Source organism: Drosophila santomea, chromosome 3R, assembly GCF_016746245.2.
Source record: "Drosophila santomea strain STO CAGO 1482 chromosome 3R, Prin_Dsan_1.1, whole genome shotgun sequence".
Classification (NCBI taxonomy): Eukaryota; Metazoa; Arthropoda; class Insecta; order Diptera; family Drosophilidae; genus Drosophila; species Drosophila santomea.
In genome coordinates, this window is record NC_053019.2 from 25,040,606 (window position 1) to 25,056,282 (window position 15,677).

General features: G+C 46.0%; 2 protein-coding genes across 3 annotated transcripts; one reads left to right on the forward strand and one right to left on the reverse strand.

The window, feature by feature from the left end:
* Nucleotides 1–500: 500 nt before the first annotated feature.
* On the reverse strand, nucleotides 501–4,395 carry LOC120452371 (protein kinase 4). 2 transcript variants are annotated; one of them, XM_039636562.2, is made up of 5 exons: nucleotides 3,699–4,395; nucleotides 3,155–3,540; nucleotides 2,286–3,006; nucleotides 1,908–2,218; nucleotides 501–1,855 (listed from the first exon to the last, which is right to left on the reverse strand). In XM_039636562.2, the coding sequence occupies exons 1-5, from the start codon at nucleotides 3,768–3,770 to the stop codon at nucleotides 1,501–1,503; spliced, it is 1,845 nt and encodes a 614-aa protein (XP_039492496.1). In that variant the 5' UTR covers nucleotides 3,771–4,395; the 3' UTR covers nucleotides 501–1,500. The 2 variants fall into 2 exon arrangements, with proteins under 2 accessions (XP_039492496.1, XP_039492497.1); XM_039636563.2 differs by having other exon boundaries at nucleotides 501–1,846; nucleotides 3,699–4,394.
* A 499-nt stretch (nucleotides 4,396–4,894) lies between these two features.
* On the forward strand, nucleotides 4,895–13,244 carry LOC120451495 (poly [ADP-ribose] polymerase tankyrase). The gene is given in 7 exon segments (XM_039635246.2): nucleotides 4,895–5,615; nucleotides 8,155–8,937; nucleotides 9,012–10,892; nucleotides 10,954–11,111; nucleotides 11,176–11,468; nucleotides 11,540–11,696; nucleotides 11,756–13,244. Coding segments are annotated over 7 exon segments (4,563 nt in total). The 5' UTR covers nucleotides 4,895–5,419; the 3' UTR covers nucleotides 12,851–13,244.
* The last annotated feature ends 2,433 nt before the right edge of the window (nucleotides 13,245–15,677 follow it).

The window sequence follows — 15,677 nt, forward strand, 5'->3', positions numbered from 1 at the left end:
AACATCATTTGGTGTGGAAAAGGGGCCATAAAAACGGAGCGGTTCCTTCTTTGCTTCGTTTGCTGCCGGGCCACTTAATGCTCCCTTGACCACTTTGCAGATTGTGTCAATGGGATAGGATGCGCCCCAAAAAACCAAACAAAATACAGACCATTCAAATGTGTGTTCCTTTGCCACTTTATTTCCAAACGAGCCACTTTCACTGACCCTTTCACGGGGCAGACACTTTTTGAAAATCGAAAGTCGCGCGCGCCTCGCCAGGAAGTCGCCTTTTAAGGATGCAACGGAAATCGACAAGGACAAAAAAGGACCAAACGCGTTCGAGCACAGCGGCCAACTGAAGCTGTTGGCAGCATGTGTTGCTGATTTTGTTTTCCACCGCCAAAAGAAAAGCGGCCGAGCAGCTTCGTGAGCCACAGGACTTCGGCTGACCGTGCGGAAAATTCGTGGTGCTTCAAAAAAGAAAATCCCACAAGTAAATACAGACGGCTAGTTTCGAGTTTTAAAGAGAAAATCATAAAAATGCATTTATTAGCTAATTAGATGTAATGCAATTAGAATTTGTTCTAAATCGTTTGTTTAGTTTAAAGTTAATAGTAATGTATAATATTCGATAAATTGCATTTCCGTTGGTGTTTCTTGTAGTTCACTATCAGTTTGTGTAAATATATTAAATATTGCTAATTAAAAACATAATACATCGAAGCGACTTGTGTGTTGTCTTTTAGTTTTACGCTAGTAATCATATACTACTGCGTGATACCTTTGCAATTGTTTATGTTTCTGTCTTTTTCTGTTTCGATATCCGGTGGCTAAGGCTAAGCACTTTAGAAGTGAAACTTTTCAACAAAGCATTGCTAATTTGTTTTTTTTTAAAGCTGCGCTAATTGCTAAGTACAATAAGTTTTGTGTAATTCGAATTGTGAATTCTATAATGAATAATTCTGTGGGAGACAAATCACTAAGTGCACTACTTAAACGTTAGAAAGGCGTTTTTAAACTACGATACTCTCGAATTATTGCAACAATTAAAATTCATTGTCAAATTAACAACTAATGGCGAATTGTAGAGATTGGAAAGGGTTTTTTGTTAACATGTAGACTAGCAGCAAAAATTAAACAAAAGTATAGCACACAAAATTAAGATTAGGACATGTGAATATGGACTCATTAACTAATTTAAAATACAAAGTACAGTGCTGAATGTGGATACATAAATGGGCTGTGTTTTCAAATCTGTAACACATATCATTGCATTGAGAGATCCATAGATTGTGATTGGAATGTAAACATACTAAAACAATAATCAAGCACGTTAATCATTGTAAATTTTGTAAGAATATTGTTTTAAATTGTGATATTCATAAGGAATCCATTTCGTGTCAACTCCATTATGCATTCAAGATATGTTCATCAATTTGTTCCCAAAAAACATTATTTTGTTGGAGAGGAGAAATACGTTTAGAAAAATATTTTCAAGCCCTAAGGCGTGTGTGTGACTTAAACCCACACGCCATGAGGATTTTTACTGGTTGGAACCGCCGTTTCAAGTTGCCTGGGCGAACCGATGATCCGCCGGCTGCTGCCCTGCTTGTTGGGTCCCTCCAACAGATGCTTGATCTCCTCCGTTGTGGTTACAGTCAGACTCTGCAAATTCACCTCCTTCATCTCGTTTACCAGCTGTTCCACCTGTCGCTTCTTGTCGGCAATAGCGTGCTCGATCATCAGTAGTTCCTTTTTCAAACTATCTGCTGTTTTGTTTGAAGTGTCAGTGTTGTGCAGGGCCTGGTCGATTTCGCTCTGAATGCGCTCCATTTCCATTAGGAAGTCACGCTCCACAGTTTGCCTGAGACAACTAAGAAGCGTAAGCAAACACACATGAAGCAAATATCTTGGCAAGCACTCACCTATTGGTCTGCTGCTGCTGTTGCTGCTCCAGCTCAATGTCATCCATCAGCAAGCGCATTTTATTCTTGCATTGCAGCAGCTCTGTTTCGCAATTGGCCAGCTTGGATCGCAGTAGAGCAATTTCCGATTTCAACGTCTTCTCCTGCTGTTTGACCAGTTCGTTTTCCTCCTCCACATACTGCAGTGTCTGCAGCTGTTCGCTTCCTTGCCGAAAGATTTGATCCGCCTTGGAAATCTCACGCGAAATGGCATCCAGTTCATGGGCGTGGTCGCGTTCTTTGCTTTCCAAATATACTATTTCCGTATCGAACTAGGCAGTTAAATTAAAAATGAAATGTTAGCATTGCAAATCAATTTAGAAACTTGTATATTTATACCTTTTGCAATTCCATTTGCTGGGCTGTGATCTTTTCCCGCTGAAACTTGATGAGCTGCAGCAAATCGTTGTACTGCGTGCTCTGGAACATGGGCTCACCCTCCTCCATGGCCTGGCTATTGTTGTTCAGGTTGTTACTGTTGTGGCTGCTGTGCTGATCGTAGTCGCTGAGGAACGGATTCGTCGAGGAGGAGGCGTTGGACATGGTGTCCGCATTGCTGCTGGCCAAACGCTGGCCCTGGCACATGGGGCTGTTTCTCGGGGGCGGCGGGTCACGATATGGAGGTGGCACTAGGGCTCCATTCGCGGAAATCGTCGGCGTTTGCTTGTACAGCTCCGGTGAGTTATTATTGTTATTGATATTATTGTTATTATTGTTGTAGTACATCTCGTTGGGACTGGAGCGTCGGAGTTCATTGCTGGATTTGCTCAGCTGGCTGTAGATATGCTGATTACTGCTGCTGTTATTGTTGTAGAAGTCATTGTAGCCACTTGCAGGTGCGGGTGCATTGCTACCCGTGCTGCTCATGTCCAGCGGATTCGACAGCGATTTCTCATGCTTCGGCACTAGTGGCGCTACATTATTGTTATCCTGCGGTGTCAGCTGCTCCTGTGGTGGACTCGCCGGTGCTCCAACGGCCGTTTGTTGTGACTGCAATTGCTGCTGCTGCGGAATCCCCTTGACTATGCCTATGTTGTCGAACTGCTTGGCATCGTAGCCCCTGAAAGAGAGAGAAACTTTGTCAGTGGAGGGTAACCACACAGGTGAATATTAGAACGCAGTTTGCTAGCTTATTAACAATTAGGGCTAGGTAAGCGCTTTAAGGGTTAGTTTTCAAACTAACTGACATACATATAAAATGCACCCACCCAAAACTTTTTTTCAATTCCTTTGTGCGGTAGCTGAGTTCGACGTTCGACTTTTGCTTTTGCAAAGTGGGCGCTGGCTTATTATTATTATTGTTATTGTTGTTCGGCCCCAGCGGCTTTTTTGTTGTCATCACAGCATAGTTGTTGTTGTTATTATTATTGTTCTGCTGCTGCTGCTGATGTTGTTGCTGCTGCTGCTGCTGTTGCGTTTTGTTTTCCGAACGTTGTAATATAAACTGCACATCATTTGCATACTCGCCCCATTTGAGCAGCAGCTTCATTGGATTCTCATTGGGGGCCAAGTGGCGTTCGTTATTGCGCCACCTCTCGATTAAAGTGAATCTTCCCACTTTCCCAGTGGCATGGGCCAAAGCAAAAACCACATCCTGCGGAAAATAAAATTATAATTAGACCAAAATGAAAACCAAACAGAGAGCATACAGTTCGTGTCACAATAACAGCACTGCCGCAATATAAAATTGCTGTAGCATTTAGCTAATAATATCGGTTGCTATTGTGTTGACCTCGCCTGTAGCACACATACCTGACATGTGGTGTTTACTGTAACGCCGCAAACTATTCGCTGGATGCCCTCGACCCAAACTTTCAGCTCCATTCCGGCTAATTGTCGTCGAGTCTCTGAAGATCGGCCAATTAGTTTCGTTTCTTGGTGTTTCTGCTACCAGAAAATTGCTTTCTTGTGCCGCTCCAGCAGCAAATGGGGTTCTACTAATGGTTTTTGGCGCTTGACTGGCGTTCTGCTGTCGCGCGGCCAGCGAAGCGTGTTAGCTGCACTCCGCCTTTCCACTTTTCCGTCTGCTTTTCCCCAACCCCACTTTTCCAAGCTCCCCTTTTTCTTTTTTGCTTAATTTTCCGATCACAGCTCCTGCTTCTTCTTCACTTGCACTTATTCATGGCAACAGCAGCAAAAACAACAACAACACGACTGGTTCCATACGCTTGCATGTGTGTTTGCTGGGCGTGCGGGAATGCGCGTGTGTGTGTGTGAGCTGGAAAAATTCTGATTCACTTTTCGGATGTCCGATTTTGTGTTTACTTTTGTACTTCCGGCGGGGTACTCTCGTGGTTATTCACTTTACAGTAGGCACGATGCTCTTGTTATGAAGCAGCTACACTGCTTTTGATTTAATTTCACAGATTTGCAACGGATTTAAACTAAATATTAAAGGCAAACATTGTTGTTGGCATGGGCATCCAGTCGATGCCAAAAATCGATTGCAGCACCAGCCAACCAGGGATGGCCAAACAGGTGTTTTCGGGGATATCGATAACAATGCTGATTGGGAATGCATTTTGTTGTAACAGGTATTTGTTCTTATTTGAAAAAGGTTTGGTTTACTTAGTAAAAGGTGCTTGTTACTATTATTAAAAAATGGGAATTGTAATATTTTATCTTCTTTAATTATCACATAAAAGCAATGAACTAAGTTTTGGACTACCAATTTTCTCTTTTGTAAGCAAGTTAGTTTTTCTTAACACAATTGTGATGTACAAGTCATGTTGTTTCAATGAATTACATTCTAGTTTACAATCCCTTACCAGATAGTAAGTGCATATTGAAGTACAAAAATTAAAAAAACCATGTGAGGACACAAGTTTATTAATTTTAAAAATATAGTTAAAAGAAAAGCTCACTTGATTTGTCGACTTTAGTATTTTTCTAGAATGGCCTGTCCCGTCGACTGGTCACACCGCTCTACTCAAACTGGAATATGCGACCACCCCGCGAACGGTCACTCTTATTCGGTCACAAAACAATGCAATATTTCGCGGAGCAGTGAATTAATCCGGAAATAATCGCCCGTGCCCAGAGCTTTGGAGGCCAAGTACCAGGGAGCTAGTCCCAGAGTTGGTCCGCGTCCCAGTGCAAACGAATCGAAGCCAACCGCGATCCTTGCAAGCGTGCAGTGTCTAACCATAGAAATCCTATTGATTTTGGGTCTGCAATTGTGCATTAAATATTAAGCAAAAACGAGGGCTGGTCGCGTGGCAGCCAGTGGCAAATTGTTGCTCCTGCGGCACAGGACACCTGGGACACAGGATGCGGCCAAGTCAGCGACGGCCAACAGCGAGGCTTGTGTAGGACGGGCAGAGCAACTGCTGGAGGAGCAACTGGACTACTGGGTGTAGTGGAAAACCCGAAAGCCCACTGAATATTGCGCTTGTTTTTTCGGTTTTTTTTTTTGGTTTTGTTTTGGGGCGTGTGTGTGTGTGTGTGCCAAAGCGTAGCAAACAAGCACAACAATGGCCAACAGCAGCCGAAGTCGAGCCATTTTGAGTGTTAATCTCGATGCGGTCATGGCCAACGATCCGCTGCGGGAGCTCTTCGAGGCCTGCAAAACGGGCGAGATCGCCAAGGTGAAGAAGCTAATAACGCCGCAGACCGTGAACGCCAGGGATACGGCGGGACGCAAGTCCACGCCATTGCATTTCGCAGCGGGTAAGTTGTGATGCGATGGGATGTGATGTGATGCCATCCATTCTCTATTCTCTATTGTCCCCCCTCAAAAATCCCTTCCAAGGACGGGCTAAAAACGGCTGGGTATCCCCTCGATACTTACACCCACCCCCATCCCCCATTCGCTACTCTGAAAGGTTGAAGGACTCGCCCAAACCGCCCCGCTGCAGTGCGGATTTGGCCTTGAGCTAGTTGCGCCTGGGTGTGACGGGCGTCATTGTCGTCGCTCTCGGTCGGACACTCGCCTGCTCCAATGGCGTCGAGAGTTGACCTAGTTTCCATGTCGCTGCTGCTTCTGCTTCTGCTTCGGCTTCTGCTTTTGGCTTCCACCTCTGCCTGTTCTGCGTTCTATGTGTTCTATATGTTCGGCTTGTTTCCGGAAGACCCCCTCACCATGAAGGGGAAGGGGAGCTACCCCTCCTTTAACACTGCATGTGTGTGCGTGCTGCATTTAAGCATTTTCTATTTTCAAAAAAGCATTCATACACCTGCGGTCGAGATAATAGCACTCAGAGCCAACGTAATTAGCCATTTCAATGAGAGCTTTCACTGTCTCAGCACTGGAATTCGAATGTTTAACATACGAGTATAGCCAATGGTAAACAATGTTTCTGATTAGCTGTGTTTACTCACCCGTAGAATCGCCATGATAAAGGTTTGCAGCATATGGTCTGATTATATGGCTAACCTGTTTCACAGGTTTCACTTAAATGTTTGGCCTTTAAACACTATATTAGGTAAACAATAATACTTCATATCAGTGATTAATCTTGCAAAGTCCTGCCAGCCTTTTAACTATTGTCTCGACTGCTATTGTAAGTGTCTGTTTTCGAGGGGGTTGACAGTGATAGTGGTTTCTGGGCGGTGTCGGCTGTGGGCGGGGCAGTGGGTGGTGGGGCGACTTGTTGTGGCTGCTGCGTTATATGCGCCATCCTGCTGACGTCTTTGGCTCAATATTTTCGCTTCTTTTGTTGTGACTTTGGCCTAGTTAGCATTTTATGCATTGCGATTTATTTAGTCACTCGGCAGCATCAAATCAAAAGTGGTAAGAAACGTCTTCCCCTTTCCCTTTCCCCTTGCCCCTCCAACACAGCCAAAAAAATAACAAAAAAAAACACCATCAAGCTTTTCTAACCGTTTCACTCGACGCCCCTTGCATATCAATTTCGCCTTTTGGCCATTTGTGACTTCTTTTTAACTTGAGCACTTTTTATTATCTGACTATCTATGATTCACTCGCTGGGTCTTTCTTTCTATAAACTGGTTTCCCATTATTATTATTTTCGTCTGTCTGTCTCTTTGTCTTTTTGTCACGTTCTGTGCACCAAAAGTGAGATCTTCGAGGGGTCTGTGTTATTGTCCGGTTGCCGTTTAAGTTATATTTTATTGTGGCTTGCTTTTCACCTCGTCGAGTGTATGACATTTTTTTGGGCACTCGAATTTTTACAATACCTGTTGCGATGGAAACCAAATCGGAGCTCACGTTTCTTCCTTCCTTTCCTCGCAATCGTGACACATAGTAAAACGCAATCGCTTATCTTCGCCCCTTTGCTTCTTTGGCGACTATCAGATTTTCTGACATTGGCCCGTTATCATGGTTGTTTTTTTTATACATACATATATAGTCGATAAACCCGAAGAGACCTTCCCCATCATATCTTGGCCATATGCGAGATACTTAAAACGTACTTTTATCGCTGACCAAAAAGTTAAACAAATTAACCTTCGGGCCAGTAGTTGCAAATCAACTTGGTATTGCATATATGTACATATTTCTCAGGTTTTATTCATATATTGTTCACAGTCCCAAGGATCACAAGCGAGCAATTGACGCTTGGCGGCTCCAAGTGCAACAGTTGGAATTAAGTTTTCCATTCTATTAATTTTTAATGCAAAACTTTCGTAATTGTTTGCCCACAGAAAAGTGAACGGCACAAACGTTTCGCAAACCACTCTTTGGTGTGGTGGGTGGCTCAAGCTTTTGTTTGCCCAGATTTGTAATTCGATCCGGTTCTCCCTTGCAGTTCATTATAAACGTAGCTATAAGTACGACCATAAACATTTATGTTGATCATCTCCAATCTCCAGCGTGACTAATTCCGGTGCCCAATTAAGATGACTCACATTTCTGGCATAGACAATGCAAGAGTTGCCAAAAGTATGTTTATAAGTCGGGCGCTTCGGATAGATCACATAAATAATTACAGTTGTCATTCGCTTACATTGATTATAATGCGATTTATGGTTTATTTTTCATTTGATTGTGCTGTTTACTTACAACTGATAGTTGAACATAAGCCGATAGAAAAGTTATTTATGATTTTCTTGGGTAACAGTTCTGCAAATGCGGAAACCACATCTTTCTCGCCCTTTTCACTTATCGTATGCCATGGGCAAGGTTGAAATATCCGAAGGCTAGACCTTTCCGTTCATTTGTAGGGCTTTCCAATCGACCGAAACATGCCTACAAAAGTGACATTCATTTAATAACCTTTTCTTTGTTACACTTGTATTTTACCAGGTTATGGACGCCGGGAAGTGGTTGAATTCCTGCTGAACAGCGGCGCCTCCATCCAGGCGTGCGACGAGGGTGGGCTGCATCCGCTGCACAACTGTTGCTCCTTTGGCCACGCCGAGGTGGTTCGATTGTTGCTGAAGGCGGGCGCCAGTCCGAACACCACCGACAACTGGAACTACACGCCACTGCACGAGGCGGCCAGCAAGGGCAAGGTGGATGTGTGCCTGGCCTTGTTGCAGCATGGCGCCAATCACACGATCCGAAACTCGGAGCAGAAGACACCACTGGAGCTGGCGGACGAGGCGACGCGTCCCGTACTGACCGGCGAGTATCGCAAGGATGAGCTGCTGGAAGCTGCTCGCTCGGGGGCCGAGGATCGCCTGCTGGCCCTGCTCACGCCACTCAATGTCAACTGTCATGCCAGCGATGGACGACGCTCGACGCCGCTTCATCTCGCAGCCGGCTACAATCGCATTGGCATCGTGGAGATCCTGCTGGCCAACGGAGCGGATGTCCATGCTAAGGACAAGGGTGGATTGGTGCCCCTGCACAATGCCTGCTCCTACGGACACTTCGATGTGACCAAGCTGCTCATCCAGGCGGGCGCCAATGTCAACGCCAACGATCTATGGGCCTTTACGCCGCTCCACGAGGCCGCCTCCAAGAGTCGCGTCGAGGTCTGCAGCCTGCTGCTCAGTCGCGGAGCGGATCCCACTCTTCTAAACTGCCACAGCAAGTCGGCCATCGATGCGGCGCCCACCAGGGAGCTGAGAGAGCGAATTGCCTGTGAGTAGTCATTGGAATGGAAGCGCTTTAAAAAAGATCTTCCGTAATCTAACATTATTCATTCTATTTTGCAGTTGAATACAAGGGCCACTGCCTGCTGGACGCCTGTCGAAAGTGTGATGTGTCCCGTGCCAAGAAGCTGGTGTGCGCAGAGATTGTGAACTTTGTGCATCCATATACAGGAGACACACCGCTCCACCTGGCCGTCGTCTGTCCGGATGGCAAGCGCAAGCAGTTGATGGAGCTGCTGACCCGAAAGGGATCACTGCTGAACGAGAAAAACAAGGCTTTCCTCACGCCTCTGCACTTGGCTGCCGAGCTGCTTCACTACGATGCCATGGAGGTGCTGCTGAAGCAAGGCGCCAAGGTAAATGCATTGGACAGTCTGGGACAAACGCCTCTGCATCGGTGTGCACGCGATGAGCAAGCGGTGCGGCTGCTGCTCTCGTATGCCGCGGATACGAATATCGTTTCGCTTGAGGGACTTACGGCCGCTCAATTGGCCTCGGACAGCGTGCTGAAGCTGCTCAAGAATCCGCCGGACAGTGAGACACATTTACTGGAGGCGGCTAAGGCGGGAGATCTGGACACTGTGCGCCGAATAGTGCTCAACAATCCGATTTCGGTCAACTGCCGGGACTTGGACGGACGACATTCCACACCCTTGCACTTTGCTGCTGGGTTCAATAGAGTGCCAGTGGTTCAGTTTCTTTTGGAGCACGGCGCCGAGGTTTATGCGGCTGACAAGGGCGGACTGGTGCCCCTGCACAATGCCTGCTCTTACGGGCACTATGAAGTAACCGAGTTGCTGGTCAAGCACGGAGCCAATGTAAATGTGTCGGATTTGTGGAAGTTTACTCCGCTTCACGAAGCCGCCGCCAAGGGAAAGTATGATATTTGCAAGCTGCTCTTGAAGCATGGCGCTGATCCAATGAAGAAGAATCGGGATGGCGCAACGCCAGCTGATTTGGTTAAGGAATCCGATCACGATGTTGCAGAGCTCTTGCGAGGACCATCAGCTCTGCTGGATGCAGCAAAGAAAGGGAACCTGGCACGGGTACAGCGATTGGTGACGCCGGAATCAATCAATTGCCGGGATGCGCAGGGCAGGAATTCCACACCACTTCACCTGGCCGCTGGATACAACAACTTTGAGTGTGCCGAGTACCTGCTGGAGAACGGAGCGGATGTTAATGCACAGGACAAGGGTGGACTAATACCCCTGCACAATGCCAGCAGCTATGGGCATTTGGATATTGCGGCCCTACTAATCAAGCACAAAACGGTTGTCAATGCCACAGATAAATGGGGATTCACACCGCTCCACGAGGCTGCACAGAAGGGACGCACTCAATTGTGCTCGCTCCTGTTGGCCCACGGTGCCGATGCCTACATGAAAAACCAGGAGGGTCAGACGCCCATCGAGTTGGCCACGGCGGATGATGTTAAGTGCTTGCTCCAGGACGCGATGGCCACCTCGTTGAGTCAGCAGGCGTTGAGTGCTTCCACGCAATCGCTGACAAGCAGTTCGCCGGCACCCGATGCAGCTGCTGCTGCGGCACCGGGCACGTCTTCGTCGTCCTCATCCGCAATCCTATCGCCCACCACAGAGACGGTGTTGCTGCCCACCGGTGCCTCCATGATACTGAGTGTTCCTGTACCACTTCCAATCTCTAGTAGCACGCGCATCAGTCCCGCCCAAGGAGCAGAGGCCAATGGGGCTGAGGGCGCCTCGTCGGATGATCTACTGCCGGATGCGGATACCATAACAAATGTATCCGGATTCCTGGGCAGCCAGCAGCTTCATCATCTAATCGAACTGTTCGAGCGCGAACAAATCACCTTGGACATTCTAGCCGAGATGGGCCACGACGATCTCAAGCAGGTGGGCGTCTCCGCCTACGGCTTCCGCCACAAGATACTCAAGGGAATCTCCCAGCTGAGATCCACCACAGGTGAATATTTGAAAACATTTATAAGTGAGTTGCATTAAGGATAATTTTATTTCACCCCAAGGCATTGGTAACAACGTGAATCTATGCACTTTGTTGGTGGACCTGCTGCCGGACGATAAAGAGTTTGTGGCCGTCGAGGAGGAGATGCAGGCCACAATACGTGAACATCGCGATAATGGACAGGCTGGAGGTTACTTCACGCGATACAACATCATACGGGTAAGTCTTTATCATTGTGCATGAATGAATTCGAATCTAAAACATTTGTTTGTTTTGGAAACAGGTGCAAAAGGTACAGAATCGAAAGCTGTGGGAGCGGTATGCTCATCGGCGGCAGGAGATCGCCGAGGAGAACTTCCTGCAGTCCAACGAGCGTATGCTCTTCCACGGTAGTCCCTTCATCAACGCAATCGTGCAGCGTGGATTCGATGAGCGCCACGCCTACATTGGCGGCATGTTTGGGGCTGGTATTTACTTCGCCGAGCACAGCTCAAAAAGCAACCAGTATGTGTACGGAATTGGCGGCGGCATTGGTTGCCCCTCGCACAAGGATAAGTCCTGCTACGTGTGTCCTAGGTAAAGATATTGTAATCATTTTGAGAAGAACTTCCGAGTTACACAACCCTTTCTTCTTTTAACAATTGCAGACAATTGCTGCTGTGCCGCGTGGCGCTAGGCAAATCCTTCTTGCAGTACAGCGCCATGAAGATGGCCCATGCGCCGCCGGGCCACCATTCGGTGGTGGGAAGACCCTCGGCGGGAGGCCTGCATTTCGCCGAATACGTTGTCTATCGGGGCGAACAGGTAATTACACACAATCAACAAGTGTTCAGTAATGCTACAAATATATTATGGTTTTGCAGTCTTATCCGGAGTACTTGATAACCTACCAAATCGTGAAGCCCGATGACAGCAGTAGTGGAACGGAGGATACGAGATGATGGATGCCCTCTGTCGGGTCCACGCCCACAACCACGTCGCCAGCGCTGCACCAGCCGCAACCGCAACAACAACAGCCGCCGCAGCAGCAGCAGCAGCCGCAACCACAACAACAGCAGAAGCCACCACTGCCGTTGCCACCGCCACAACAGCAGACCTCAGCTCCAGTTGCCAAGAGGCGGCCCAAACATGCCAAACCATCGCTGCAGTTGCAGTATCAGCCCTATCAGCCCCAGCACCACCGCCCGGTTGTTGCATCCACAGCTGCTGTCACCACCACCCAACCTTCGCCCGCTGGCGTTTTTGCGCACAGCAATAACAACAACAATACGAGCAGCGGAAATGTGAATAATAACAACAATGACATGTCGCCGGTGTCGAACAGCAATAGCTACTCCTCGGTGGACACCAACCAGACGCTGCTCAACTCGCTGGCCAATCAGCAGCGTAACCATCGACAGCAACAGAATCATCAACAGCAACAGCAGCAGCAGGCGAATCGCAGCCAAAAGTATAGTCAATTTATGATCATCACACCCGCCGTTTCCATTGATCGCGACTTCGAGTACGAGTCGCATTTGGATTTTGAGGATTTCGCCAATGCGGCGCACAACAATGGGAATCTCTTTCGGCTTGGATTGCGGCGGAGTGATAGCAGCAGCGACGACAGCGGCCACAGCAGCGATAGCAGCAGTTTCCGCTCGAATTACAATCCCTATTTGCACCACAGTCGCCAGCATTTGCTATCCAAAGGTGGCAATGGTGGTGGCGGTGCTAGCCGTCACTTTTACGCCTTCACCTCGTCGTGGCGCTGGTGCAGTCTTCTCTGCGCCGCCATGCGTTGCTTTGGGGCCGGTGGAGCCGGACATGGGAATGCTCCGTACAGCAGCTCGCTGCAACATCACCGACTAAGACGCTGTTCGTCGTACAATGCAGAGAATGCCTACGAGCACTTTGCGGCCCCCTTTAAGGCGCGCAAGACGCGCGACCACATGAACAACATCACCTACGAGTTGTGACGGTGGTACGACATGCTGGTGGTTATTGATCTCTATGTCTCCGTTGGCCTCCCGTCTATTTTATTACAATTACTAGCTATAGATGTCGTGTCCTGTGTGTCTCTCTCTCTCTCGTTGTTTATTATATTACTCTATAATATATCACGTAAGGGCGAGCTAGCGAGATTGGTTCGGATCGAATTGGGATTGAATTGGATTGGGTTAATCAAAAGTGAGAAGCACAGTTTTTGAGTGATTTTAATTCGAAATACGAAAAATGCGATTATACGAGGTTAAAAGTTCTTTGCCGATGAATGCATTACATTACATTACATTACGCTCGCGCGTTTATTTAAGTGTTTAAGCTTAGTTAATTTAAACAATAATTAAAACTCCAATTAAATTTAAATATACAAATACATATACATCAATCGAAAAATGAGTTTCTCTTCGAAATTTTCTTTTTCTGTGCTTGGTAAGCTATTCTAATTTGGAAATTCACAAATTTTGTTTCCCTATCACTGGAATTTAACTGTTTTGAATAATAAATATTAATTTAATAATAAGTACAATAGGTTCACGAAAATGATAATGACGCCTAAACATTTTCAGCAGGCAATCCGTGAAGAGCAAGGTTCAGAAACTATATACGCTGTTCTATTTATAATCCGACCATATGGAAAAAGACTCCCAGTCATGGTAGCATTGTATAAATGTGTAAACATATGTTTATAAATTTTAAACCTAGCAATCTGCTTGACATTGAACTTTTAGTTGAACAATTTCGGACTCTTCAATTTGTTTAAAATTTTGCTTTTATGATTACCTGATAATTTGACCTTTCATCTCTTCACCTTTGTATATACATGTACATGTATACGCGCAAGATTTACAAATCTCAAGGAACATTTTTGCTTTTTCATAATAATAGTTCTACACATTATATTATGCAGCTTTATCCATACGCCCTCTATTATATTCATCTTTATTCCTTTGCTAGTTTATTTAATTATCTCTTAATAATTTAAATACCATTTAATAACTACCTTTATATTTCATTTAGTAACGCTAGACAGACGAGATTACTAGGCTATTAACTTTGAACCTAATTGATGGTAATGAAAGCTCCTTCCTAACGATTATTACGCTTGTACTTAACGATTGCTGTCATTCTTAATTCCATTTTAGAATGCCAGTATATTTAATTAACTTAATAACTATTTATTTAACTTAGTAACGCTACTTAGGCGCAATTACTGGGTTATTAACTGTGAACCCAATAGATGGTAAGGTAACGAAAGCTCCTTCGTAACGACTGTTGCGTGCGTAGCAGTTAGCTTTTGACCGCCTGCAGCTGTGCTTGCAATTTGCAACTGTCAAGTCGACCGACACGTTAAGAGCTGCGCCTAAAAATTTAAAATGCAACCGCAACGGAAGAATAATGATGATGAATGCTAAAATGCTAAAGTACGCAAATATCTTTCTTTAACCCCCCTTTCTCTACATTTTCTCAGCTGCAAAAAAACGCACGCAGGCACATTTCACTGTCAAAAATGCGGCTATAAACCATTTTGGAGCCGCCAGGAGCTGCTGTCGCAGGCATTTATTTTTATTTTTATTCTCATTCTCATTTCGGTTGCCACTTATGTTGGCCCGCATTTGGCCATTTCTCAAGCCTTTCGGCCCGCTCGAGTGCGTCTCTTTTTCGGGTCTTAGTTGTTTTTTGGCATTTCCTCCTTCTGCTGCTTCTTTTTTTTATTTTGGCAACATATGCAAGTAATTTGATTAAATTATATAATTACAGGGCCAGACATTCGAGATGGCGAGATGAGAAGACGGCATGACGGTCCTGACTTTGACGAACAGCAGCACGCAAAACGCCGCACAATCGCACCACTGCACCACCGCACCACATTATGGCCATGGTGGTTAGCATTAAGTTCAAGTTAGGCTTAATGGCAAGCTGCTACGCAGCACCGCAAAAAATGGGCCTCATTTTGGCGTTGATAAGATCCACTTTAAAATATGTAGATCATTTTGAAAATTTGTTGAAAGATCAGAAAGATCAAAAGTAATAAACATAAAAGTAATAGTCACCACTACCGAGTTTGATATAAGACACAAACTTTAATTATAGTACAATTTAGAGTACAATTATGAACCTATAACTTTTAATTCTTCGCACTAATCATTTCGCACTGTGCAGATCGCTGACTGCGACACTCACTGCAGGCCGGGACTAGTGCAATTTGTATTTCTAAAAGGCAACAAATAAGCACTGGGCACGGCCTACATCAGGTGACGTTTTAATGTACCACTGCACTCTCATCTCGGATGCACTCCACTCCACTCCACTCCACTGCACTCCACTACCCACTCCACACAGCACTCACCTTTCGCGGTCCGTGGGCCTTGGCCATATCAATAAGCCAAGTCAGCTCCAGCTCCAGCTGGAAAGTGAGGAGCCAGGAATGTCCAAGTGCCACATAAACACTGTAATTACACACACACACTCACTTCCAAATGCGAGGAGCTGTAATTTAATTAAGAAATATAGACGCATTATTAAGGAAAAAAGGAGTAAACAAGGGGGCAACGCACATAGAACTGGCCTAAAGGCCCCACCCAGTTTTGGCCAAATGGAGTTGTGCCTACTCAGACGGCATTCGACTCCAGGTCCAGTTATCCCGGCACACATTCTGGCCATATGCCGTGAATGGAGGGAGGTGCATTGGACGTCCCACGACATCGATCAGCATCCGAAATGGAAACACCTCCAGTGATTCTGGGTGGCCTTAAAGACAGGCGTGAATTTTAGGTGCTAGATATCTTATAAGCATGGCCAGCT